Source organism: Stenella coeruleoalba (genome assembly GCF_951394435.1).
Source record: "Stenella coeruleoalba genome assembly, chromosome: 15".
Classification (NCBI taxonomy): Eukaryota; Metazoa; Chordata; class Mammalia; order Artiodactyla; family Delphinidae; genus Stenella; species Stenella coeruleoalba.
Window position 1 is genome coordinate 48,116,948 of NC_137161.1, and position 27,595 is coordinate 48,144,542.

Below are 27,595 nucleotides of genomic sequence, written 5' to 3' on the forward strand. Positions count from 1 at the left end.
ATCTCACCTTCTCTCTCTCTCACGAGATTTCGTTTACGTCAGAGCTCGTCGCCATCTTGGACTCTGACTGAATAATAAATTCCGTCCCTCCAAGAGCGCGCAGCCTTTCTTGAGAAGCGCCTCGTTGGGAGAGTGTCAGGGGCACCGCGTCCCCGTGGCGGCCGGTGGTCGGCGGCTTCTGCGTGGCTCGGAGCGAGGGTAGGCCCCGCGTAGCTTCTTTGCCCGGCTCCAAGATGGACGGCAGCGGGGACGGGGGAGGCCGCCCTGGGGGAGCACGTGGGGCGCCGCTCGCCTTTCCTGGGGCTGCTGGGACGGTGGAGGAGTCGCGAGGCCTCCCGCCGCCGTCGGGCAGAGAGGCTGGCGGAGGCGGGGCCGCGGCCGCCCTCGAGACGAGCCCTGGCGGCGGCGGCGGCCCAGCCTCTTCTCTCCTCGCACAGCCAGGCGGCCACGCTCGAGGCCCGCGTCGCCATGGCCGCGGTTCCCGAGTTGCTGCAGCAGCAGGAGGAGGACCGCAGCAAGGTGAGGCCCTGGCCGCCCTCGGCCCCCGGGCCGGGAGGCCCCGGCGGTCACCCAGACTCCCACGCTCTTTGCCCTGGTTCCCGGGAGGGGCTCGCGGGGCAGGGGCCGGAGACGCGGGAGCGCGCGCTCGGCGTGGAAAGTTGCTAAAACTTCTCGGGGGAGACCGCGCGGTGCACGCGTGACCCGCTTTGCAGCAAACGACGGAGCTCGAAACCGCACCCCAGCCCCTCCAAAATACTGGGGAGATTCAGTCCAGTCAGGTATCGAGAGTGTCTCTTGCAACTTCATAAGCGCTCAGTGCGCCGCTCCGGGAGGGAGTGCTGTCATTTTTAGGAGGTGCTCAAATAGTTGAACTTAAGTTTCGCTCTTAAGATTTGCGTGTTGATGTAAGGTACCCCCATGCCGCTTGGATCTTGAGGTCTAAAAGGTGACTAATGCAATTTATGTCACCGTAACCAATTGAAAATTGAGGTAAGCCTCCACGTTGATTCGTCCTTTACTTATAAGTTAGTTTGAAATATACAGGGGTTGGTATGAGCCGCAACGTTTTGTGCAGAATCGTCAACAGAAACGTTTTTCTAACAGAAAATCAAAATAACTAATCTAGAAATTCGAGGCGCTCTGACATTTAAGTAACGTGGAAGGCATCTCTTAAGAAATCAAAGGCATTTTTGATCCACAGCTCTTTGGAGAGAGCTTTTCATCTAGTGGTGCCAAAGGTCGCACACGGCTGCGGGATTGTTCAGCAAGGGGGTCACTGCTGTATTAGTTACTGAAATGAAGCGTGAGGATAGGGTCTTGGTTGGGGTATTTTTATTTCAAAGTGGAAAGAAGTAATTTTTTTTCCTTCCCTAAAGCCGGAAGTGGGAACTTGAGAACCATTCTTTCTAGAACATTCCAAAGGTAGTTTTCTCTCTAGACGTTTAGATGGCTGAATAGAAATTTGGGTAGATGGATTCCCCCCCCCCATCCCCTACCTTCCATCTTCTTTCTTGGTCCAGAATTTATTTTAGACAGCTGTTTAAAACTTCAACCGACCTTCCTATTTGTTAGTATAGTATACCTGTGGTTGGTTTTTAAAATAACTTCCCCACCATTCTGATCCTTGAGCAAAAGAGGATTCTGAAGGCTGTTTCCTGCCTCCTGGTTTTAGTGACTACAGGAAAGGATTATATAGAATTTTCTTCCTGGTTTTCTTTTAATTGCAGAAATAAGGAAATAGTAAACTTAATAAAATATTACTGTAACACGTGGCTTCATTTTACTTCCTGGTATCCGATACTAGTCCTGGCATGTGGATCAAGTCTAGATGATTTTTACTGTTCACCAAAGGGGAGTTTGGGACAAGAGTGGAATAACAGGAGGGCAAATCTTGGGCAAACTGTTCTCTTGCTGTAATTCAACTTTGTTAGTTAACAAATATTTTACGTTTTTGCTGAAAATGTAAGTTTAAACTTTATGATTGCTTTGGAATTTCCATGAGGATAGGGGTTCTTGAGGTTTAGACCTGCTAATAAGGCAGGGAACATAATTAATTCTTGAGGATTTTGAGTGCTCCTGCAGAACTTTTGGCTAGTTCAGCAAAACAGGAGTACTGGCCTATATCCGGTAGCCTGGCACTTCCATTTAGTCATATCCTTTTGAGCTGAAGGTGTTGATTTGTCTCCTTTCCCAGAAAGCAGTTGCATGATTAATTTGTTCTTTTTTTTGTTTGTTTGTTTGTTTGTTTTGCGGTACGCGGGCCTCTCACCGTTGCGGCCTCTCCCGTTGCGGAGCACAGGCTCCGGACGCGCAGGCTCAGCGGCCATGGCTCACGGGCCCAGCCGCTCCGCGGCACGTGGGATCTTCCCGGACCGGGGCACGAACCCGTGTCCCCTGCATTGGCAGGCGGACTCCCAACCACTGCGCCACCAGGGAAACCCGATTAATTTGTTCTTTAACTAGTCCTCTACTGATGGGAAAGATGGTGTTCTGGTCTTTAAAATTTAGAAAAGTAAGGTTTTGCTAAGTCGAGCCCCTGAGAAATTTAACTGAACCTTTAACACCATTAGGCCGCATCTTCACGATAAAGAAACTGGTGTAGTGCAGTCCCCGCCCTGCCTCGCGCACTGGCTGCATCAACATTCTAAGGTGTCTGGAGTTTTTAAAGGTTGGGGGGAGAAATGGAGATTATGCAGAACCTTGTTCCCATAAGATATTTACCCAGGCTTCCTGTTTGCCAAAAGGTCCTTTAAACAGTGGGCAGCGCGTTTAGGCTCCCACTCACAGACTCAGTGTATGTCTATTGTGATGAGTCTTGGTCCTGTTAGTCTTGCCAACCTACGGCAAATGGAGTGCGAGTCCTGATTGTCTCCTGGGATTTTTATTATTCTTAACTTGTTAGTGGACTGAAGCAAATGATCACACAGGAGAATCTGTAAGGGCCCTCCCCAGCCTAGTGCTGTTACTTTCACCTTAACTTTCACTAGTTGGTTACATGGGCTTTGGGTAGACAGTGTTTCCTTCCCAGAGCCAGTCATTAATGTTTTACATTTATGCTGCTGCTCTGGTTTGCAGATTGTTAACTGGTGTGGAAGTTGTCTCTAGGGACACCACTCTCCACCAGCTTAGATGAAGAGTGTTAAAATTTATGTTAGTATAGGAACAGTCCTGAATTTTCACCAATACTGCAGCAAGTCCAGAGTAACTGATTCTTGTGGACTGAAGTTTTGTACTATGTTTATGGCTTGACTTCTTAAATTCGGGAAGTGTGGCTTCTCAAAGCTGCCCAAGCCTTAGTTCTGGATCAGTAACTTGCAGACAGTGTCTTAAGATCCCCATTTGTGAATACTACTATAGCAGGTCATGATCTGCCCACTTTTTTTTTTTTTTTTTTTTTTTTTGGGCTGTAGGAAGAAATGGCTTCGGGCAACTATGAGAGAATTTTCTGGATTCTGAGATCCAAATTCTCATTTGCTATGAGACGTAGTAAGTGACTAACATCTAATGTAGAGCTTCAGTTTAAACCAGGGTTTCTTAACCTGAGCATTACCGATTGACATTCTGGGCTTGATAATTTTTTGTTGTGGGGAATTGTCCTTCCTGCATATTGTAGCAGTATTCCTGGCCTTTATTGGGTGCCTGTAGCTCTCTTCCCTTCATCAGTGACAGTCAAAAATAAATACAGACACTGTCAAATGTCCCTTGGTTGAGAATCACCAATTTAAACTTTCTAAAATGGTGTGATATGGGTGGGTCAGATCGTTGACTATCTTTGGTAGAATTAGCCTTCCCCCCAGTATTGAGGAGCCTTACCAAAAAATGGTAAAGGGTTCTGGGCAGTTGAGAGTTACAAACTCTGCTGTGTTTACCATGTTGGAGTTCACTGCCCCCTTTGGACAGTGGAAACCTGAGGCTCGGATGCCACAGTACTCACAAAGCATTGTGGTGCAGAATTGAAGATCACTGAGAAATGTGCTACAGGGTGGAACTTGGTTTAAAAATCCTGCTTTTTTGCTCTGTTGTCCTGATTGCTTGAGGATATTAGGATGTACTTCTGTAGGTCAGTAGTACCACTGGCCAGTGGTGAAAGGCACATATAGTGAAGTTAGGTTGTATTTAGGGAAACAACCTTTTAATGAACCCAGTTATTCAGAGAAAAGTATTTTTGCGCTTTATAAGTTCTGCCTTTTATTTTTGAAATAGCGAAGGGATAGTGGGAAATCTTGTCTTGCATGAATAGCAAATTTGTTTTTTACAGGTTCAAATTGAGAAGGTTCTCTACATCTTTACATGAGAAACTAGCTCCCCCCCCAAAAGAAAAAAAAAGATACTTCACCTCCAACACCTGTATATTTTCTGATTGGCCATTGAGTTAACTCTTAAGAAGAGAGATTTCCCCCTAAAAGGGGGATATGGAATTTCTCAACTGTTTCATACCCCAAAGGCAAACCGTAAATACACAGGGAGGAGTGAAGTTGTAGTTTGAGGTTCAGGAGAGACTGAACTTTAGTTTAGAGATTGGGTTCTTGGCTTGACTCCCCCGCTTCCTTTTAGAAATTTGGTGTAACTTTTTCAGGCACTGCTATATGGTCTGGATAGAAAAGTGTAGTTTTCTCAAAATAGTTGCTTATGTTAATCTGTGGTATGCGTTTTCTGCCAGAAGAGTTTATGGTTTACTTGTTTTTGAGGGGCAGGTCCCTAAGCCTTTGGGTCTAGTTAGTGTAAATGGTGAGGAGCACAAATGCAAATGTCACCAGCCTTAAGGCTTTCACCTGATCTTTAATGAAGAGCAGTACAAAGCTTACATGTTGTGCTAGTGGGGACCAGGTATCTGGTGAGGGATGAAGGGCTGAAATATTTATATCTGAAAGATCTGCGAAATGTGTGGTGCCTCTGACTAGCGTACAAGGAGTCCCACCAGGAAGCAGGCAAGCTTTTCTTCTCTCCACGCTGCCATTTGTATCTTTAACTCATGACACAAGCTCAAGCTCAGCTCCATCCACGTTGCTGAATCATCCTTGTTGGTGAAGGTAAATTTTATTCTCAAATCTTTTTCTATTTCATCTTGGGTTGATCATAAAGTAAGACTGTTTTGTAGTAAGGAGCCATGGACTTGATAGACCAGGAACTTTTGGAAGGGAGACTTGATGAAATCTAGTAGTAGGTGAAGGGCTTTAGCTTTGAATGGAGGAAATTAGTTTTTTGTCTGTGGCAGCTTCTTCCTCTGTAGCAGTGGTATGTTGATTCCCAATAGAATTTCTGTGCTAGATCATTATAGATCATGTGGTTAAGCGTTTCACTTTGTGAACTCCTGAAAATAATCCAGGTATCTTGCAATTAGATGGATTGTAATTAGATGAATTTCACAATGAATTTTATTTTAGCCAATAATTCAACTTAATCTCTTTCTGGTTCCACGTTGGGATTCCACTGGCTCGTGGGCTTGCAGCCTTGTGAAATGATGATTCAGTTTATCCATTCGCTGAGTGCGCTGCACTGACCTTCTTCGAAGCCTGGATTTCTGTTCTAGGAGCTCTGGGCTGCGTAGCCTCCAAATGCCCTGCAGTCTGCAGTGTTCTACTGTGGACAGCTTGTGTGTTGGTGGACTACCGGTAAGAATGGTTGGTGTCAGCAGGGATGGGTCCCTGTGGGTCTCATCTCACCAAGATGAGTGGTGGAAATCTGATCACTTGCTGCAGCTCTTTATCTAGCTGTTAAGCTTGTGGCTAGTTTCCATAACTATTATCTATGTTAGTAGACTGAGATCTAGAAGTCTTTGGTTCTGTTGTCCTTGAGGACTATGATATGATACTGGCAGGCCTGAATTATAGGAAGGGGGGAGCCAGTGGTGGGGGGGGGAGATGAACACATACCTGTAAAAGCAGCTCATGTATTGCACAGTCAGTTCAATTGTTTTTCATGCACCAGTGCCTCAGGGATAAGTGGGATAGAACACAGACAAGTTTTGGTTACCTTCAGGGTGGGAGAAAATAGTGAGAAATAATTCAGTACCATTACAGTATTTGAGCCATAAGGAGGGGTTCGGAGAAAGATACAGTATGAGAATTTCTTACAGAGCACTTCCTTCCTGTGAGCTGAAACAGTAACAAAGTAATATATGTTTCGTAAGTATGTATCATGTGAGTCAGTTTTCAGAAATTACTGCAAATCCAGTGTGTCTGCCGCAGAGCATTTTTGGTTTTATTTCCTCACTAGTGAGTATTGGATTAGGCAAGGTATCCGTACCTGTCTAGCTGAAATATGGCCTGGTTGTTTCTTGCCTGTTCTGACTCCATGCTGTTTACAGACCATTCAAAGATTATTTGTCATATTGGCCCTCTCCCTGGTAGGGGTCTTTTACCTTAGCCATTGGGTGAAGGGAAAGCAAAGCAGAATCCTTAGGAGAGAAACAGTTTGAAGGAGAGGCACACTGATGTAGCATGTGCTGGTTAAGTACATTTCTGCTTCGGTACTGGAGAATGGAAAGTCATTTCAGTGTATACATGCAGGCTTTTCTTCTATCTGCAGTAGTTTCCTTGCAACATTCAAATTAAGATGGAAATATAGGGGCTGGCATATTCAATTTCTTGCATGTATACAAAACTGGTTAGACTTAAGTGGCTATTCAACTAGACGCCATTCTAGCAGATCAGAGTGACTGCGGAGATGATTTCTTCCCATTGTGTTTGTCATTTGGCTATATGGCAGTAATGTAAACTGGAGTCTGCAGCTGCCATAACATTTTTTATACTTTACGTATCTTCTTCTGTGGCTTCTGAATTTCTGAATCTGGCTTTCTGTGTCGTCCAGCCACAGAGGTGCTCTTTGCCATCTGTGTGCCACTTAACCTTTTGAAGAGGAGGCTTTGCAATGGCGTTAAATTAAAGTTGTGTACCAAAGTGAGTCATAAGTGAGATCTGGACCAAAAGTGGTCCTTAGCAGCTCAGAGCTTTGCAGATCTGTCCTGTGGCCAGTGTCAGGTGCCCCAGCTGGGAGGCTGATGAACAAGTGAGGGAATGCACAGGGATTGATTTAGTTTTTCTCCTTTTCAGCTCTCTTACCAAGCCTTCAGATTTCTTAAAACAGTTAAAATTTTGTTTTCTAAATGAAGCGATGCTTGTTTACCCCCTTTTCTTCTCACAAAGATCACTGTAATCCTTACTGTAAGGATTAGTCTGATAAGGAAGTATATTGGGGACTGAAACTCCATCTAAAAGTTGGAGTATGTGATGTAGTGGTTTCTGTGGAAATCTACAAAAGAAAGTCTGTTTTAAAACAACATTGTGCATTGGAGAATAAATGTGTTTTAAATTTGATTCTCACCAGTGACCTAAGGGAATGGGAAAGGGAAAGTTAACGTGCCTAAGGTTAGACTCTGTTCTGAAGCCTGCCTCTCCTGCCTGCCTCTCCCCGCTGCTTTAAACAGCTGTCCCAGTCGTTTTGACACCTGTGGCCCAGGTCAGACAGTGTTGGCCAACAGGGCTAAGGCAGCAGCACTCTGGGCACTTACTTAGGCTAGGGGGCAGAGATGGTGAGTGGGCGAAAGTGTATGGAGGCGTGTCACTCACTCGCTGTACCCTCCACCCTGTTGATTATTTAGCAAGTACTGTGCTGTGGGGCTATGGAGTGTTGGTTCTGTTGACCAAGCAGAAAAAGGAATGCTGAGCTTTTAATCACAGTTGATGCTTCCGGAGTGAGGAGACAGTGCTGACTTAGAAGGTATAAACGTTTCACAACTTTTTACTCCTTGGTGATTTATGGGCTTCATTATCTGGAGGGTTATCTTGCTACAATACAAGAAAGTTCCTTTGACTTGTGAATAGGGATCATTTGAGTTGGTGATGGTCTGCATACTCAGAATTTTGCCACCATCCTTTTTCAGACAATTCTTTGAGGCCCAAATGCAGACTTTTTCGTGTTATCTGTTGTGGGTTTCTTTTTTTTTTTTTTTAATTGTTTTGTTTTCGTGGTGAGGTGGGAGTGTTTATCATGTCAGGTGGTGGGATTGTTGAGTCCCTTCCTAGGGTGGTATATTTAGGCAAAAGTGATTACTGCTGGAGAAGCTGGGTGCTTGGCATCTTGTTATAGTGCACAGTCTTTCCAAACCTCTAGTGGTTTTTGTTATTTTGTGTTCTCATCACACTCTTAGACTAAAAAACAAAATATCTTTGCTGACAAGAAGATAGTAACACAGTGAATAACCTGGGCTGTTACTTCTGTATGGTTGGAGGTGTGGGAAAGAGGTGACATCTGATGTTCGCTGGTGAAGTCCATTGCTGCTTTGACTGGTGCTTCAATGAGCCCCGTTTACTAGATTACATTCCCCTTGGGTCTTCTAACCCTAATTCCCAAGGCAGTCCTTGTGGTGCTCGCAGGCTCACTGGGCTGGGAGTGAGCTAAAATGGAATTGACGGTATGTTCAGAAATTGAGAGACTGCTGGAAACCAGGATTTGTGACCTCGTTGGGAAATGGAATCTCAGGAAACATGGCTGTTGTTGCTGAACTCAGGGAAATGCACCTTAGACACGGTCCCTGGGCCGGCCCCATCTTTCCACCAGTAACCTGACCTACTTTATTCGTGTACTGACTCTTGACGCGTACAAACATGAGATCAGTGGGCGCGTACAAACATGAGATCAGTGGGGTGGCCAGTATTCTCTGCAGTCAAATTTAGTGTATATTTTGAGGTCTTTTTGAATGCTGCATTTGCCCAGTGGTAAATTATCAGAAGGAAGGAAGCTTTTATCAGAAATATGTCAGAGAGTCACAGCTGTGATAAAATGAAGTATCCCTGACCTTGAAGCTTTATCTTTCTTTGCAGAGATTTCATAAATGGACATGTGAAAATTAAGCCAAACAAGCAAATATTTCATAGGAGTCATCACGAGTTCACTTGGAAGATGTATTTAGGTTGATATGTAAGGAACTGTTAAGTATATTGTGATCTTAAAATACTTGATGTTAAAAATCAAGTTCTGGTGGCAAGAACGTGAGCCTTAGTTCTTAGAGGAAAGCCATTGTTCTAAGGGCTCACTCTGGTTTTTGCAATTAAAATTTTTTTCTTGGTCACAGTGCTGAAGGAAAAAGGGAAGTACTGACAGTTTCTGAGATACTACAAAGGAGAGAGAAGTAATCCATGTGTTCTTAGAGAATATGTTTAATCTTTTCATACCTAATAGAACCAGTTTTTCTATTTTCAGAAGTTCATCAGTCTTTGGTCTTTTTATTTTGAAGTAAGGAATTCTTACTTCAAAGGGAAATTTAAAGGGAAATACTCAGGATTCCCTGTTCTCTCATCCTCTTAACTCCAGTCTTCACTTGGCATTTTCCTTAATAGTCTAGAGGGTTCTGGCAACTTTAGCACTAGTTTACAGTTGGGGGCTGGGGGAAGGATGAGATGTTTAATCCCTGCAATCTCTTATTTGTGTCAGGCCTTCAGATCCACTGTCAGCTTGTCTGTCTTAAGAATGAAAGAAATTATCATATTTTAGACTCAGTAGGAAAGCTTTTTTTTTAAGCAAGACCATTTTAACCACTTTTTCCTAACAGTCCACTTCTTCCAAGAATTCTTTTTAAACAGTCAGAACTGGAGTTGGATATTATTTTCCTCTGAGTTTCCAACTAACAAAAATCATTTACTTTTGTTTCCTGGGCAGTGCTCACACTTCTTCCTTATGTGTAATCGCAGTAGAATTCTGATAATTAAGGCCTTTGTTGGTTTTTACAATTCACTTCTTGTGTCTAGATTTCGCATCTCCTTGCAGTCCCTGAATATCAATAGGTCCACTCTTGAGTGGGTTTTTATCTCTCCACGCAAGATCCCATACCACCTGACTGTTCTCTGTACTTCCAAGTTTTCCCAGCCTCTAACTTTCAGATATACGTACAGTCTGTTAACGCCTCTTGAATATTCTTGTAATTTGGGCATTTATGTAAGAAGTTCAAGATTTCGTTTTATCCAGTTGAAGCCTTCTTATTCTTAGTACAGTTCTTCAATTATTTGGTTAAATGTATTTTTCACGTACACATAAAGTATGTAATGTACATGATATTAGAATTATATAGTTGCTTTGTTTAGATTACAGGAATTCACTGGACCCACCCATGCATTTAAGAGCAGGTTTCCCCACAGTTTCAAATACTATCTCAACTTTGTTCTAAAATAGAACAATAGAAGTCTTGTATAGACTGCTTTTTAATTACTAGCTCCCCATTTTTGGAAGGATACTTTTTAGGACTAAAATGAACTTGAGACTAATAGCCAAAAAATGTATTTCAGCTGAGATCTGTGTCAGTGGACCTGAATGTTGATCCCTCGCTTCAGATTGACATACCTGATGCACTCAGTGAGAGGGATAAAGTCAAATTTACGGTGCACACCAAGGTAAGTGACAGAATGACTTCAGTAATAAAAACAGTGCCAGGTTGCAGCCTTGTTATTCACAGTGGGTGTGAGAAGAGACCTAGTGACCTGAGTGCAGTGTGGCACTCCTGCTAAGTGAGGCCCCTCCCTCCACTTGCTCCTAGTAAGCATCAGATGAGTGCTCTTCTTACAGCATTTTCTACTGTGGTGGAGCCCTGGGGCTGTGGGCTTTGCTGGTGTTTAGTGTGGCTTGTGCTCTGCTCCGTGGGGAAGCAAACCAGGCAGAGCGACAGAGCTGGAGCCACCTGCCACAGAACTCCACCTTTGTTTGTAATTTGCGTGCGTGGGAAGTGCTTGCTTTTCCCATATTTACTAAGTTCTTGGCCGTCACCCCACCTATTATGATTCAGAAGAGGTTTTTTTCTTCCAGATTTTTAAAAAAATTTACTTTGAAGTATAACTGATTTATAATGTTGTTAATTTTTCTCCAGATTTTTCATTTGACAAAAGCAATATGCCAATCTGTGAAAAATATAGAAAGTTTAATTCCTTGGGATCTTTTCAGGAACATTTTTAGCCTCCTTTCTCCTTCCATACTAGTTAAAATATATTGAGTGCTTGTCTTATGCCAGGCACTTTTGTAAAGGGTTTACATGGGCTTAATTTTCTCTTTCTAACAATCTTATGGTATTCTGTTATCCCCATCTTACAGGTGAGGAACTGAGGTACAGGTTTAAATGAAGTAAATGGCTGAGGCACAATTTGAGTCAGGAAGTTTGAAGCTAGAGCTCTTGGTTTATGCCATCTCCAGCATAATATTGGTAATATGTTGTCTATGAGGTCCTCTCCCATGAGGTTTTCTCTGTGTACCTTAGTGGCTTGGTGGTATTAACATACCTGTCACTCAGGCAGCGTGAGGCCTACGTGATTATATCTGTTTGAGTTGACCTGAAAGGTGGAGTTTTGTGACTAGAATTCCGTAAAGAATGTGTTGAATCTTAGCTTTGTTCTTTATTGGATCTCATTAAAAAACTGGATGTTCTATTATGCAGAATTTTCCCATAGTGCACTGCATGAAACCCAAGCCACTTTATCTGAAAATAGTAGTTAACAGTCACTTCTTTTTTCTTTACAGACCACGCTGCCCACGTTTCAGAGCCCAGAGTTTTCTGTTACAAGGCAACATGAAGACTTTGTGTGGCTACATGACACTCTTATTGAAACTACAGACTACGCTGGGCTTATTGTAAGTACATTTTGGGTAATCAGATAATTACTGAAGCCAATTTCTTCTACCTTGCTGTTCATTTTGTTTTGAGAGACTTTTACCCACTTTTATTTATAATAGATTGTGAAAATAGTCTGATTTCATTTGTCAACTAGAGTATGTGTTAGCTATTACTGGTAAAATCTAAAGTATGTGAAAATAGCGTTTTAGCTGTAAGATGAAGCATAGTCTTATATTCTGTACAATAAAAGAGAGTAAGCAGTTTCATGGTGTAAAGTCTTGTCTACCTTTGGGTTTAGCATTTCTCTGGCATTTCCTTTCAGCCATCAAGTGGAATTGATCTCTGCTGGTGGTAGTGTGTGCTGGGTTTCTCAGGTGTGTTCTGCTGAAGGCGTAAAGGGGGCAGTTGTCTTTGTGCTTGGCCCTTGAGAGTTAATGCGTGGCTCTGGGAAGAGACTTAGCTGATTTTATTTATTTTTATTTTTTGGCTGCACTGTGCAGCTCGCAGGATCTTAGTTCCCCAACCAGGGATTGAACCCGCGCCCTCGGCAGTGAAAGCGCAGAGTCCTAACCGCTGGACTGCCAGGGAAGTCCCTTAGCCGATTTTAAAGGAGAGAGAAACATGGCTTTTCCTGCCAGGCCAGCTGAAGAATCTGGCCAAATAGTTAAACAAAATCAGTACTGAAGCTTATGTTTAAGAATGTCCACACAAAATTAGAATCTTTTATCCTCTGGAATAAATTCCTTTATAAATCCAGAGGTTATTATCTTCATCGTACTTCATTGGCTTCATTTTAGCATTGATTGTAATATATAAATTAAACTGACAATTGAAGCAGGATAAACTGTCATACCTACCAACTGTCCAGTGATTAACCGAACAAATGATTGCAGTCAAAGTGAGTGCCCATTGTAGGGGACACTTCTTTTAAATGGCCGAAAGGAATAAGGTTAAGAGAAAAGTGCAAGTTGATTTTCAGGCAGCCCCACTGGGCTCCCTGCCTCCTGTGCACAGGCACTGAGTTGCACATATCGGGGGCAAGAACCCTCACGAGTTACTGCCTTGACTGCAGATTCCGCCCGCGCCTGCAAAGCCTGACTTCGACGGCCCTCGAGAGAAGATGCAGAAACTGGGAGAGGGTGAAGGGTCTATGACCAAAGAAGAATTTGCCAAGATGAAGCAAGAGCTGGAAGCGTAAGTGCATTTTCTTGATGGGGGCTCTACCCTTTGAGAATAAAAGTGGTGATGTGTGCAGAAGCGAGAATCTGACAGCTAATTTCAGTTAATTAGTTACCTGGCTATTGTCTTCTCAAACCACATTTTGCAGAGTGTGGGTGAAGGGGCCTGGTCTTTGTACTTTAGACATTGATTCCCTGGGGACTGCTGATGCTGAGTAGATGGTGGTTCTATCTGTAGACCATGCTTGTCATGGAGTGTTGGTCTGGCATAAAGTGAAGAACTAAACGTTTGTCTTTATATATAAACAAGTCTTCAGGCTGTGATAATGTACAAAACTTTCTTCCCTGAAGTTTGTTTACTGGAAGTATGGTTGAAACTAGATGGCAGTGAGTGCTGCTACAAAGAAGCATTCTAAGAATAGCCACAGCTATGGCTCTTTTAATCTGGTTGTAATTCTTTCAAAGAAAAATTGATTCTTTATTCTGTATCATAGTTGGAGGTTTGCATACAGTTTCTTATGACGCCCTCCTTGCACTTCTTTCTATTGGCTCCCTCCCTTCTTCGGGGTCCATCTCAGCGAGTCTCTTCAGCATGCTGCCACAGGCCCATTAGCCTGGTACCCCGTGGACAGCTCTGAGGATAGAGCGCTGAACACAACAGACAAGTTCCTACTGTTGGGAAGTTTAGAGTCATCTCTAGTGTGTAGATTAGGATGAAGCCACTTAGTAGTTTCTGATGGTTCCAGGCTTTGTTAGACTCACTGCTGTGTACATGGCTGCAAAATTAAAGGGTTTTCATGGTTATAAAGAAGCCAGTGTTTTGTGCTTAAGTACATGTGGGTTTGGGCTTCACAGATGTACCCTATCAACTCTGGTTATATCGCTTCCCCTTTCGGTGGCTGTTCCACAGATTCCAAAACGAGAACTGCCTTATTACCTAGTTGGATGCTACATTATACCAAGCTGCTTTGGGTCCAGTTGAGGTGTTCTGCATGGCTGCAGGAGCAGCACAGTGAGGTCCCAGGGAGCAGTGTTGGGTGGTCAGCTGAGCTGAGGCCTTGTGCGCTTCTCTTCCAGTGAGTATCTCGCGGTCTTCAAGAAGACTGTGTCTTCCCATGAAGTCTTTCTTCAGCGGCTCTCCTCTCACCCTGTTCTCAGTAAAGATCGCAACTTTCACATTTTCCTGGAATATGATCAAGATGTAAGGCATTTTTATTCCATTTCCATGATCCAGTTAAAATGTACAAAGAATATACTTGATATATTTTCTGAAAAATTGACTTTCAAGGTTGAGTTTCTTATCAACACAACAGAAACCTTTCTTAGATGCTCCTTCCCTTGCCTACCTCCCCCAGGGCAATAGATCCAATGTGTAAGGCATTTTTATAAAATGTTGCATGTAAATATTTTGACCTTTTTCCCCTCAGTTAAGCTTGGGATTATTCAAAATAATTTAAGTTGATCCACATTTGTTTTATTCATTGAAAGAGAGACATATGCTTGCTTTTTTACAAAAATACGTTACATTTCTTGCTGTTTAATATGTATGAGGCAAGCCCTGACCTAGACATTTCCTCAGGTCTTCTAACCAGTGAATAATCAGCATAACAGCACAGTAATTCTATCAAGAATTTAAAGGCACTAAGACTTGATATTGATACCTAGATAGTTTTTCACAATATCTCCTAAGTCACACTTTTAGAATTACAACCTGTGCTTAGATTTAGCTGTTTATTTGATATTTTAGATCTGTTGTTAACGATAGAATTAGAGGTATCTTAAGTGTATACTTATACTAGTAAACAGTTACTTGGAATGTGTTCAGGACTTGATGGGAAATATATGTACCATTAACTGTTTTGGATTTCTCCTTAGCTAAGTGTTAGGCGGAAAAATACCAAAGAGATGTTTGGTGGCTTTTTCAAAAGTGTGGTGAAAAGTGCTGATGAAGTTCTTTTTTCAGGAGTTAAGGTAAGTGGCCTTTAGCTATTTGAGAAAATTCTTCTCTTTGTGTGAATAGGTGACCTTTTGTTTCTTCAGAATAGATATTTGTGAAACAAATGGTATTAGCTTCTCAAAAATGTAAATAATTTTTTTCAAATTTGGTTATTTTTATCTACTCATTGAATTTTCACTTATTTTCCAAAAATACTCTGTTCTTTCCCAGGAGAAGGGATAAGAACCTTTCCACACTTAAATCTTCATTTTCTCCTTTTCTGTAAGGAGAGGTTACTCAGTTATTTTTTTAAAAAAATAAGCTACAAGACCAGTATTTCATGCTATTCTCCAGAATTGCACTGCCCCCTGGTAGCCCCAGCCTCAGGTGGCAGTAGAGCACTTGACAGATGCAGTTGGCTGGTGTAATGAAGGAACTGAATTTTATGTTTTGTTTACATGCTGGATTTCAAGGACTTGATAGGGAGAAGGAACCATAAAATATGGGTTTTACCTGTTTCTTTTTATAATGTGGTTACTACAAAAGTTTTAAGCGGCACGTGTAGCTCACATGTTTCTATTGGACAGTGCTGTTCTAGAACATCAAATAAATGTACAAGTTTCTCACTAGCCTTGTAGGTGTGGTTTATTTCTTCACTCCTCAGCGCCCCTCCCTTCTACCATAACAGTTACTGTCTGGTGTCTGTCTTTGCCACTTCAGGGCTTGAGTAGGGAGCCCAGGGTGTAGGTGCTGAGAAAGACAGGGCGTTGTCAGAAATGTGGAAGCTCTGGGGCTGTCTCTGGCACAGCTGAAGGTGTGCTGTCCCCACGCATTGCGGGGGCGTTTGGCATCCCTGGTCAGTGCCCACCAGATGCCAGCATTGCCTCCCAGTCTGGAACCGAACACATTTGGCAGGTGCAGGTATCCGAGGCGAGGGAGCCACCCACTGGGCGGAACCACTGCTCTAGCGGAATTGCTGGAGGTTAGAGAAGATGCTGAGTTTTACTGGGCTGTGCTAAATGGCTCTTCAAAGTGGTTCTCTCTGTTGACATTTCCTGCTAGCATTTCGCTTTTCCTAATCCCAGGTATAAAAAGTGCATTTCAAAAAAAAATTATTTTTATTTCCCTAGTCTTTAGAGGTTAAACTTCTTATGCATAAGCTTATTTCTTTAGTGTTTTTTTCTAATATAAAATACATATTTGTAAGAAGTTTTGCTTCTTAGACCTCTTTTTTCCTTCCCTTTAGGAAGTAGATGACTTCTTTGAGCAAGAGAAGCATTTCCTCAGTAACTATTACGATAGGATCAAGGGTTCCTGTGCAAAGGCTGACAGAATGACCAGCGCTCACAAAAGTAAATACTTTCGCCCATTAGCCCCTTAGTCTGCTAATGTGCCAGCTCTGCTCACATAAAACGGCTATCCTTGTTCCTGCAGATGTAGCAGACGATTACATCCACACCGCAGCCTGCTTGCATAGCCTGGCTTTAGAAGAGCCCACGGTCATCAAAAAGTAAGTTTTTGTTGGAAAACATTTTCTCTAATCCCCTAATTGAAAGCTGTTGGGTGGTAAAATGGGTAATGACTACACAGGTTCAGTTCCGCTCTTGAGCCAAGCCCATCTCGGGTGGACCATAGTCTCCAGCACTCACTTTATACTATACACCCTCTGAACATAAAAACTTGTAAGACGTTTGTAGGGGACTCAGGGCACTTCTGTACCAAACGTGATAGTTGTTGTCAAAGCCTTTATTTCTGTCAAACTTACATGTGTCTGTTGTTGATTCTTTTGATTTTGGAATTGTCTTTAAGAGAAGTTTGCTTTGTGTTTTCTGGCAAATGGTGCTTGCGCTTTACTAGGTAATGCCCTGGGCTGACTTGAAGAGATTTGGTTAAGGTAGCCATAAGGGTGAAGTAATGACCCCAGTCTGATTTTGAGCATTTTTTTATATTAATTTTTCACAGTTTCTTCATTCTAGTTATTTCTGGTGTGAGATGGTATAGTTGGCCCCTTCCATGTCTGTGGGTTCTGCATCTACAGCTTCAAACAATTGCAGATCGAAAATACTTGTTTTTAAATTCCAGAAAGTTCCGAAAAGCAAAACTTGAATTTGCTGTGCATCAGCAACTATTTGCATAGCATTTACGGTGTACTTACAACTATTTACATAGTATTTACATTTTATGCGTGATAAGGAATCTAGAGATGATTTAACATATACAGGAGTGTGTATGTGCATTATATGCAAATACACCATATAGATGAGGGACTTGATCAACTGTGGATTTTAAGCTCTGTGCAGGGTGGGCACTGTATCCTGGAACCATCCCTCACTGTTACTGTCAAATGACTGTGTTCTACTTACACCTAGGCTTGGTCTAGGGGGCGTTAGTATTTCAGACTTGAAAATGGGAGTCAGGCTGATGACAGAACCAAGACAAACTAGTAGCGTATTTATGGCTTAGAACCTGACCTTGACTAACACAAGTTTAACAGCGGATAAAAACTTGGGGACACAGGTTCTGCACAGCAAGGTGGCTGAGTGGCAGCAAGAGAGACCAATGCCGGTGAGTGCAGCACTGGAAATGTGCTCGATTTCGTAACCATCTTCTCTGCTAGTTTGGGCCACTTGTGATGAAAGCATTGCTTTGATAAGTTAATTCTAAAGCGCCACAGACTAGGACTCCTGAATTTGCCCATTCATGTCTTAGAGCATTGATAAGCATATTTCATACATGATTTAAGACCGTAAGCCAAAATCGTGTATATTTGCAGGTACCTGTTGAAGGCGGCTGAGCTATTTGAAAAACTTAGGGTAAGGATTTTTATGTTGGTCTTCAAGGTATGTGTTTTATAATCTGTAGATTTGTGCTTAGATATCTGATGGTGGCCTTTGATTTCTTAACAGAAAGTAGAGAGTCGAGTCTCCTCAGATGAAGACTTAAAGCTGACAGAGCTCCTCCGATACTACATGCTCAACATAGAGGCTGCTAAGGTGAGGGAGTTCTCCCAGAAGAGGTCTGATGATACCGATGTATTCTCTTTGTTAAAAATGAAAGAAGATGGGAATTTGTCAGGATTGTTCATGTAAGTGATGTCAGCCTAAATAAAGAAGTAAACTGAGGCAAGCTCGAGTTTCTTCAGGAGTAGGAGAGGAGTTGCATGCAGTATGGGAAACACTGTAGCAAGCCACAGGAGAGTCCATTGAGGGTGTGGGGTGGGATGTATTTTGGGGCAAGGAGTGCAAAGAGGAAGAGTCTTTGGCAGTAAGATGGTTGGCGTGAGGGAGCTGGTCCCCAGCAGTAAGCTCATTGGCTGGTGTTCACTGGTCAGGAGGTAAGTCTGGGTCTCCCGTGTATCAGGTGTTTGTGGGAAATCAGTCTCTCAGTTCTTAAGTTGTATAGTTATATTCTGAGGGTGCGGGTGTGTATCCTCCAGTTCCGTTTTAGATTGAAATCATCTCACAGTGACGTGCCTTTTTTGTGACATTGTGTCCTTAGTTTGCATTGCTTAGGAACTTAGGGGCAGTAGGGCTGGTGCCGAGTAGACAGGTAATGGCTTGGGAGATAATATGCTGTTGGATGCAGAGATAACTGGACACATGCCAAAGGGGCTATTTCTGAGGCAGAAAAGGCTTTGGGGTTGTGATCTTTTATTGAATTGCAGTTGTCACTGCAGCCTTTGAGTCATAGAGCATTACTTAACCAAAAGCAAGGTGAAGTGGTCAGCAGAATGACCTTTGGGAATGGAACGTGCATTCTTCACTGTCTACACTGTCCTGAAGAAAAATGTTTAAATTATTTTTATATGAAATATACTAAACCTGGCAGCATAAAATTAGGTAGGGAAAATACCTAATGGGAAAATGTCATCAGGAAGTAGAAGTTCATTCTTTCCCCCATAGTTTAGTTTTATTTTAGGTGACTTGTCTTGTGACATGTTTTCTTAGAGAAAAAAAATCCTGTAGTCGTCACTGTTTGGTTCCTTCTCTTGATCCGTATAAAGAATGCCGGAAAGGCCGTCAGCAATGCATTAAGCACTGCTGTTACCAGCCTAATGTTGAGATTTAAAGCGGGGGCGGTGCAGGAGGTGGTTGATGTCTGACATTTTAGGCAGTGCCCCAAGGTACTTGTCTGTTTTTTAGAGTACTTCAGATAGTCTTCCTGTTCTGTTCTAGAGGTTTTTCGGTATTGGTTTAACTACCATGCATCATATCTGTTAATTTTCTTCTCAGGATCTCTTATACAGACGCACTAAAGCCCTCATTGACTATGAGAATTCAAACAAGGCGTTGGATAAGGCCCGGTTAAAAAGCAAAGATGTCAAGCTGGCTGAGGCACACCAGCAGGAATGCTGCCAGAAATTTGAACAGCTTTCTGAATCTGCAAAAGAAGGTTGAGTGGGGCCACTTTTTATTTACTTTTTGCTTTTTATTAGGAAATAATCTCAAGCTTACAGAGAGAAGTTGCACAAATGGTACAGAGAACACCCATACATCCTCTGCCTTGTCACTTGCACACGTACATGTGCTCCTACTTGTGTGATTTTATAAACATATCTGGGTGGTTTTTTTTTTAACCATTTGAGATTAAGTTGTATCTTTCTTAGTAGTTTTATCCCTGAAAACTTCGCTGTGTTTCTCTTACATCCCTACAGTACAGTTACCAACTTTGGTAACCTTTGATACAATACAGAGTTGTCCTCTCCCCCACTCCTCCAGGTCAGCACTTGGTGCTGTCTATCCTTTATTAACACAAGCCTTCCCTTCTCTCCCATATTTTTATTTTTATCATCTTCATTAGACCCATGGATTCCTGTTTTCAAACAGTTTTAAAATTCATGACTAGATGAAATTATTTTGGTGTTCCTACTGTCCAGACTGAGCCAGTGAGAGCGCCCTTAAAGCTGGCGTGGCCTTATGACACGCCCGTATTTTTGAGGATTAGATGTTTTGTGCTAATCTTAGACCTTTTCTACTCCAGCCATGAAAATCGCCATTTCTTCCAGGAGCCCAGATTGAGTGCTACGTGTGCTCATTTCTTCTGGGGTGCCCCTGCTTCTAGACCTTTCAGCCAACAGTGGGGAAATATCAGGATGTGTGCATACACGTATATACTCTTCAGGGATCATGAGTCTGTGATAATGACTCAGTTGTATTCCATCTCCACAGGGTTGGTTCTTGCCTTCTACCATTCCAGAGTAAGGGGCTTTTAAAATATAATTTAGGAATTCCCTGGTGGTCCAGTGATTAAGACCCTGTGCTTCCAATGCAGGGGGCACAGGTTCAATCCCTGGTCAGGGAACTAAGATCCCGCATGCCACGCAGCATGGCCAAAAAAATAAAATAAAATTGGGAGATGGTGTACCATATCCATTGAACATGAGTGTACTCTAGGTAGTCTTTTCCTTAGTGGGGATCTCCCTGCCCTGAAGTTCTTAGGGGCCATGGAACATGCCAGAGCAAAAAGTAAAGACTGTGTCCTCCAGAATGTGAATGTAAATTAGAGTGGACACTTGATTCACCCTCAAAACACCCTCCCCCTTCAAAACTCAGGTTTCCATGTGGAATCCGTATCTCATTATAAGACTGTTTCCTCAGAACTTCCCCCTCCTCTTTGGCGCTGCAGTCCCGGTGTATCTGGAAGAGCTCTGCTCCTTTGTCTTGGCTTCTCTCTGTTCAGGACTCCGGTGCCCTCACTGAGGGACAGGGCTTCTCTGTACAGTCTTTGCAAATGGCCTGCAGACATGCTCCCATGGCTGCCCTTTGTATTCTTTCAGAGGAACCTCTTTCTCGCTGCACTGTAGTTTAAATAAAAATTCTAGCTTTTTTAAAAAAAAAACAGCTAATTTAAATTTATAAGGAAAAAGAACACTTCAAAACTACTGAGTTGAAATCTTAGGTTATTATATAGGCCAGAGTTTAGTGGCTTTGAGAATTTTTTTAAAGAGAAGCCACAAAGCTTTACAATGGTGCCAGATTAGGCTTGTCTCTATTGCCCAAGGTTTGTCCCTTTGTTGTTTGATCTTATCCTCCTTATTCAAAATGTAAGCCTGGGTGTACACTATTTAAAAGTGCAGTACTCTGTAGAATAATGAGATAAATGGCTCCTAGCCTGTTTGTCTTAGGTTGAGGTTCTAAGGTTGTGGCTGAATTGATGGGAACTCTTGCAGAAGCACAGGGCAGTGGGCAGGTGTCCTGGGAGACAGATGGGTCAGTCTGGAGTTCTGGTCCTGGAGGGAAGGAGAAGAGCTTATTTTGACATCTGACAAAACCAGCCTGATGTATCCGAGTTACTATCGTTAACATCACTATGCATTTTTTGAGTTTTTATTTTTTAATGTGGCTGCTTGTATTACATTTCTGTTGGATGGTGCTGTGTAGACAAGATACAGGACTCTGAGCACCACCTTAAGCTAAGGGAGGATTTTGATTACAGGAATGATGGTGAGAGCTGCAGGTAGAGCCTGAGTTCACAAGTGTGTGGAAGGAATCAGAGGGAGTCTGATAGGACAGTGATCCTGAATTTTCATGATGGATATAGACACAAAGGTGGCATGTTCTGTAGAAATAGCCACAAAAAAGCAGTTTTCAAAGTTTAAAAATGATCCGTAAAAAAGGTCATTGGTGCAAGTATGTGTGGCCCACTACCTCCCTAGCCCACCCTCCACAAGCACTGGTTCCCAGAGGGAAAGGGCAAGGCAGCTCAACTCAGAAACCTCCAGGTGTTCAGGGGCCATTCTTGGTGACTGGGGGTGTGTTCCAATGGCAGAGATAACAAAAATATGAGAAAATGTGGTTGTAGGGTACCAAAGCTTTGGAGATCATTTTATTTGTAAAAATGGTATTTGGAAGTTAAAGATGAAGATTGTTCTGTTTTTCTTGGTAAACTTTGCTTTGTAGAGCTAATCAATTTCAAACGAAAGAGAGTGGCAGCATTTAGGAAGAATCTGATTGAAATGTCTGAACTGGAAATAAAGCATGCCAGGGTAAGTGTTATCTTCAAACTAAGTCAACTTTGGGGGGTCTTTTTCAAGTTATTTACCAATTCACTATTCCAGTGTCATCAAGCAGATGGCATTTGCTTTGTGGTTTTAATCCCCTGAGGTGTGGGTGGGAGCCACTTGTCAGAGTATTTTTTCCACTGCAAACCAAAACTCCGTATGTCTTGATGAAATACTGCTTTTTGAGAAGAGCATTCTTGGTGGCGTTTACCCAGCTTCTCTCTTGACGTCCTTGCGGGCCACACCCTGAAGGAGTTTTTCCAGTAATTTGTGAGCATCCATCATAGCATTTATAAGCTCTTCGTTATCTGGAGTTTTCATGGAAGATTTTTTTTTTAAATAGTTTTCTAATTTGCTAAGTGTCTTCTGATATTAATTCCCTTTTGGTTTAAAAGGGAGGAAAACTTCCTCATAATGTCTGTAGCATAATTTAGCCCAGAAAAGATGGAGAACAGTGGTTCTCAGTGCTAGAGCATATTAGAATCCTACTGGGGAGCTCTTAGGGAATTTTTGTTTTTGTTTTTTTTTGTGCCCAGGCTCATTCACTCAGGGTTTCTGGGCTCTTTGGGTGGTTCCTGGGTACAGCAGATACTGAGCCTCAGGGTGCTGTCTGAGCCAGGGCAGTCAGGTCACTGTCACTGGCCATCTGTGCTGGTTAAAGCAGGAAGACTGAACGTTTGTATGTATTTTGAATTTCTTTATTTTGACCACAACAGAGATGCTTACTCACTTGCCTCTTTTAAGTCCTGCTGTATATATGACCTTTTAAATTGGAGTTTTAAAGTATCATTTATGGGTCATTTATGATAGTGTTCTGAGTATTCTAGGTTTTTTGAATTCCTTTAAAGTGAGTACTTTGTACAGTATTTCCTGCCAAGTCCTATGTGAATATTTATCATTTGTAATCTCATTTATAATCTCACCCACAACTACTTTTTCACAACTTTTTATCCAGTATTTCCAAGGCTTTCAAATACCACATTTAGGTTAAGTCACATGAGTGGGATTGGCATGATTGCAGTGGGAGCAAACCTGGGGTGTGGGGTGGAGGTGCTGAAGTGCTGACCAGCCCTTCTGAGGGTGAGGAAATCCCCAACGTGAAATTGGGATGAGGGGAATTGTGGTTCAGGGGTCATTGAATGAAAAACAAGTACCCGGCCAGATGTCTTGTGACAAGTGAAGTCGGTAGGTCTGAGGCCCATGCCTCACCAGTGCCCCGACGTCTGTCTTCTAGAACAACGTCTCCCTCCTGCAGAGCTGCATCGACTTGTTCAAGAACAACTGAACGAAGGACGTGAATGTGAATGTGAAGAAAGCCCGCATCACTTGCACTCAGATCATTACCACGGAAGATTTATTACCTTTGGCTTTAGTTTAAAATTATGTGAATAAATATTTTGATTTCTAAAGATCTTAACACTTAACCATGTTGGTTCAAAAATATTTCTATTGCATGCTACTTCGACATAACTAATCTTTATGCATTTAATACCTCAGAGCGGGTAGAATCTAAGTACTGGGTTCTCCTCTAATTTGTCTTTCGTAATTAAGAAAGGGTGCGGGAATCTTGCGCCTTCTGGAGTCTGTGTAAGCAGTGGTCTGGCATACACTGCCTCACTGTTCCCTGTGCCCATGCCCCTACAAACCGGTTACTTTAGGGTAGGTGCCAATTATAACAGATGAGTCAGCCGCTTGTTACAGATGAGGGACATTCCATCTCTTCATTAGGTAATTTCCCCCTTTCTTACTCTCCTGGTTCTTTAATCACCTTGAGTTGTTTGTACTATAACAAGAGCAAGAAAAATCTCATATCTTTATATACACCCTTTGCAACTCCATTTTTGTAGTTGGGAGATAAATATTTGAGGGAAGAGAAGCATCTTAAGGGTATAAGAACAAGTAATAAGGCCTAATTTAGAAGGTGGCCAGATCTACATTAAGAAAGATGTGAACCCCCTACCTAATGGGGGGGGCGGTATGTGTGTTTGGACTTTTTATAAAGTGTACAATAAAATAATCCATGCTCTACTATGGAGTGTTTTTGTGGGAAACAAGGCCAGGTGTGCCCTGAGACTGCACTTGCAGCTAAGCCTTGGGGGTGGTGAGGGCTTTGGTATCTGCCAGGCGTTGTCCCAGCCTCTGTTCTAATCTTAACAGTTTAGAAGACTACAGACCTGTTTTTAAGGGTATATCTGTCCCATCATCGGTGTGACTGAGCCTTAAGGTGGTGCCTGCCAGGTTTATGTCTATCTTTTGTAATTATTCGAAAGATACTTTGAGACTGTGTAAAAAGTTTACCCACTTCTTTTAGCCTGTGTTTTAATCAGCTGTAACTGGTGTGAGGGTTGTAAAACTCTGGTTTTGGACACCATAGGTGACTTTTTCTGATGTTAAACTGATGCTGAAGTCTTGCCCTCCCAGCCAGTTACAGTGACTGAAATTTACTAAACGAGCCTAGACAGGGTAATTCCTGCTCCCTTCACGTAAAGCGTTTGGGAGGGAGGCGTGGTGCAGGAAGCGAGTGCATTTAAACAAGCTGTGCTCCAGTCTGGGTTCCTAACCACATCTCGGTTCCCGCACACCTGTCACCCCCGGATCCCCCACAGTAACACAGGCGTCATGTGGCGTTGGGGTGTGCGACTCTGCCTAGTGTGCCTGGGTCACAGCTGGTCCCAGGAGTTCTGGCTATGGCTCACCTTGCCTCAGCCCTTGACTGGGGGCCACTTTGGACTAGGTCTGTTGCTGGATGTGAAACAGGTGGTTGGGACGCTGGGGTCCAAGTCCCGGCCCTGCTTGGTGGCTAAGGGGGCACCCTTCTGAACCAGACAGATCTGTAAGGTGCAGCAGTGCTTTAAACTAGGTGCCCCTCAAGTTAATTTTATACGAGTGATCTCAGAGTGTTTGTGTTTACCTTCTGCACTAAAGTCTTCATGGGCCTGCTGGTCATTCGTGAAACTGCACGGGGTTCTGGGTGGGTGAGGGTGTTTTAGTCCTCCCCTTCCCTGCCCACGTCGGCCAGTGGAGCCATTGCTGCCTCTGCAAACCTGGGCTCTTCCTGAGGAGCCAGGCAACCTGGCTACGAGGGAGCCAACGCCCTGATGCAGGAAGGCAAGGCTCGGTGTGGGACTGGGTGCTGACATCTATGTGCCGCCTGGGGGGCGGCGGAGGGTGCAGACCCAAGGGAGGGACTACCTTGTGCAGCCTCAGCAGGAGGAGAGCCAAGTGGGAAACTTACAGCTGCCCAGGCACCTTCCAGGGGCACAGGTGGGCACAGAGCACTCTAAAATGCTTTTCCTCAAGCCCGTGGGTGAATTGGGGCCACTTCTGAGTGATGTGTGGGAGACTTTTGTTGAGGTGTTCTAAAAGCTTCAGTGGGTGTGCTGTAGGCTTGAGGATTGCTCTGAGGGACCTGGTAGCTAGTGACCCTTCTGTACCACATACAGCGCATGTCAGGTGCTGCCTTCGAGGTTCATCTGAGGTGATGCCTAGACCCATTTGGAAGTCACCTTGCTCTGTCAGCTTCCACCTGTAGGGGCAGAGTCACCCAGATCCCACACGTGCCCTCAGCTTGTGGGACAGAGGGGCAGCCCGGTGTCTGCAGAGTTGTTTCCGATGGTCTCTTCCCAGAGCAGCAGCCCTCTCTGGGTGACTCAAGACACCCTGTTGCTGAGGCTGCTCCTTGCGTTCTGGGACTGGTGTCAGACAGATGGGAGGTAATGGGTTCAGAGCTGGGCCGTGTGACAAGTCTGGAAGGAAGGCCGGGAGCACCACAGCTGGGCAGGGGCCGGTTATGAACTTGAGAGACAGCTGGGAACTGAGCGGTCCAGGAGGAGCCTTCCCCAGCCCTGTTCCCCATGCCCCTCAAAACAGATGCACGGCTCCCCTTGCTTGGGTGGGCAGAGCAGAGTGACTCCTTATTGCAGGTTTAGTTAGTTGCCATTCAAAAGGCATTTAATTTCTGTTTTTAATCTTTACTTCTGACTACCAAAAATGAATTCAGACAATACAAACTAAACTAGGAAGTAAAAATCCTATTTTACCACATCCCATAAAAGTCAGTTAATATGCTTCTGATTTTCCCCCTACCTATGTAGGCAGTGTATTTTACAGTTCAGGATGCCAGAGTAGGGCTTGGTTTCTGGAGGTTCCTAACCGCTGAGTACCTTCTCTCTTCCTTTGGAATGGTCTCCGTGGTCCAGAGGCCTGAACACCTTTTGTTTCTTTGTCTTTCCACTGCCAATCCCACCAGAAAGAGGGCAGGACCCCCAGAAGTCAAGTGTGGAGGAAGTGAGGGTTTCTTGGCCTTCCCACCCTCGGGCGTCTCTTCAGCAATCTTTTTTCCCCTCCCGCAAAGTCATCACTTGTTAAACCAAAGACTTACATAGCCATTTTAGGAAGATTTTAATTTTAATTGGGTCTTACTTTCATGCTTTACAAAACCTCTTTTCAAAGCTTGTTAAATTGTGAGACCTGTAATCTTCAAAACACTCAGGAAAAAGGAGAGCCCATAATCCCAGCCCACAGCCATTTTATTTCTGATGGCTGCCTTCCAGCTCTTGCATTAATTCATCTGGTGCACCCTCAGCTGAAGGAGGATTTTTTAGCATCAGTCAAAGGGGAGAGGCTTGCGGGGTCGGGATAGGATTTCCGCTGAAGCTTGCTGCACAGATCATGTAGTGGAAGGCTGGCCAGATGCTTAACGTTTCAGGAACTGTTTACTGGCCTCATTTTTTAACTGCCACGCTGCAGACTTGTCATTTTGGTGGAGTTTGGAGATGGAATGGAGATTGTGTGTCTGTACTTGGCCATGTCCCCTCACACTGCAGAATCACAGGAGGGGACTCTGCCTGCTCTGGAGGATCAACCTAAGACAGGGCAAGATTCCGGGACAGCAAACTAAAACGCTGCTGCTGGGCTTAGGCTAGTACCAATTTCCCCAGATTCAGGCCTGGTACACGTGCTAATTCCTGGCCTAGTGGTGGGAGTCCCAACGCCACAGTGGCCTGTCCTGTCTGGGGAAGGGAGGTTCCTGCAAAGCAGCTGAGCAGGTCACTCGAGGGTGAGTCAGCCTTTGGCTCCAACAGAGGCTCTTGGGGCCTCCCTGTCCTCGGGGTTGATTGTATCACGAGCCCATTTGGTCTTGTTGGGAGGCATGCGGCATGGATTTGGGGGCAGAAAAAGTGGCCAGAGGAGGAGGGGGAGGAAAAGGGAAGCAGCCGGTGAGCGCCCACAAACAGGTGATGGATAAAGCCCATGTCGAGAGGGAAACTCTGGAAACGCCTGCTCAGAAGCCTGTGGGGCTTGCACAAGTGTTTTTTCTGGAGTCTGGTTTTTGCCTTTGGGCCCGTTCACACCGCCTGCAAAGCGCTTGTCCCACTGAGGGGGGCGGGGACAGGCCAGCGTGGGGTGCTGTCGCGAGGGTCCTTGTTGGGTAAGCAGAGAGGAGGTGGGCAGGGGCCGGGATTGTCAGGGAGCCTCCGCATCACCAGCACTGGCAGCCACTTGCTGGACGAGCTCACGGTCCCCCACTTCGCTCCTAACGTTTCAGTTTAAAACCTGAATCTGATCATTACCCTCATCCACAAAACGCCCTTTCAGGATGCCCCCATCTGATGCAACATAAAGTCACAAGTCCTTCCAACGACTGCAAGACCCCACCTGATTTGTAGACCCCACCCTGAGGTTGTATTTTCCAAAGGTGTCCACGTCCCCTGTGTGCTTCTGTAATGTGACTGCCCGGCACAGGAATTTACTTCCCCTCCCCTTGAACCTGGGCTGGCTTTAGTGACACGTTTGTAATCCATAGAATGGGACAGAGTGACACTGCGGGTGGGGTGGGGGTGGAACTTCCCGGTAGGGACCAGAGGAAGCCTTGCTCTCTCTCTTTG

At 43.9% G+C, this 27,595-nt stretch overlaps 1 protein-coding gene across 5 annotated transcripts; it reads left to right on the top strand.

Annotated features, from left to right (window-relative positions):
* Positions 1-61: 61 nt before the first annotated feature.
* On the top strand, positions 62-27,087 carry SNX5 (sorting nexin 5; the record flags this gene model as incomplete). Of its 5 annotated transcripts, none has more annotated exons than XM_079944655.1 (14): positions 62-198; positions 438-519; positions 10,281-10,385; positions 11,500-11,610; positions 12,666-12,787; positions 13,849-13,972; positions 14,647-14,742; positions 15,954-16,059; positions 16,142-16,217; positions 17,481-17,520; positions 17,614-17,700; positions 18,940-19,099; positions 21,607-21,692; positions 22,942-27,087. In XM_079944655.1, the coding sequence occupies 13 exons, from the start codon at positions 469-471 to the stop codon at positions 22,990-22,992; spliced, it is 1,215 nt and encodes a 404-aa protein (XP_079800781.1). In that variant the 3' UTR covers positions 22,993-27,087. The 5 variants fall into 5 exon arrangements, with proteins under 5 accessions (XP_079800781.1, XP_079800782.1, XP_079800783.1 ...); XM_079944656.1 differs by having other exon boundaries at positions 95-198; positions 442-519; XM_079944657.1 differs by lacking the exon at positions 62-198 and having other exon boundaries at positions 223-519; positions 22,963-27,087.
* Positions 27,088-27,595: the final 508 nt, after the last annotated feature.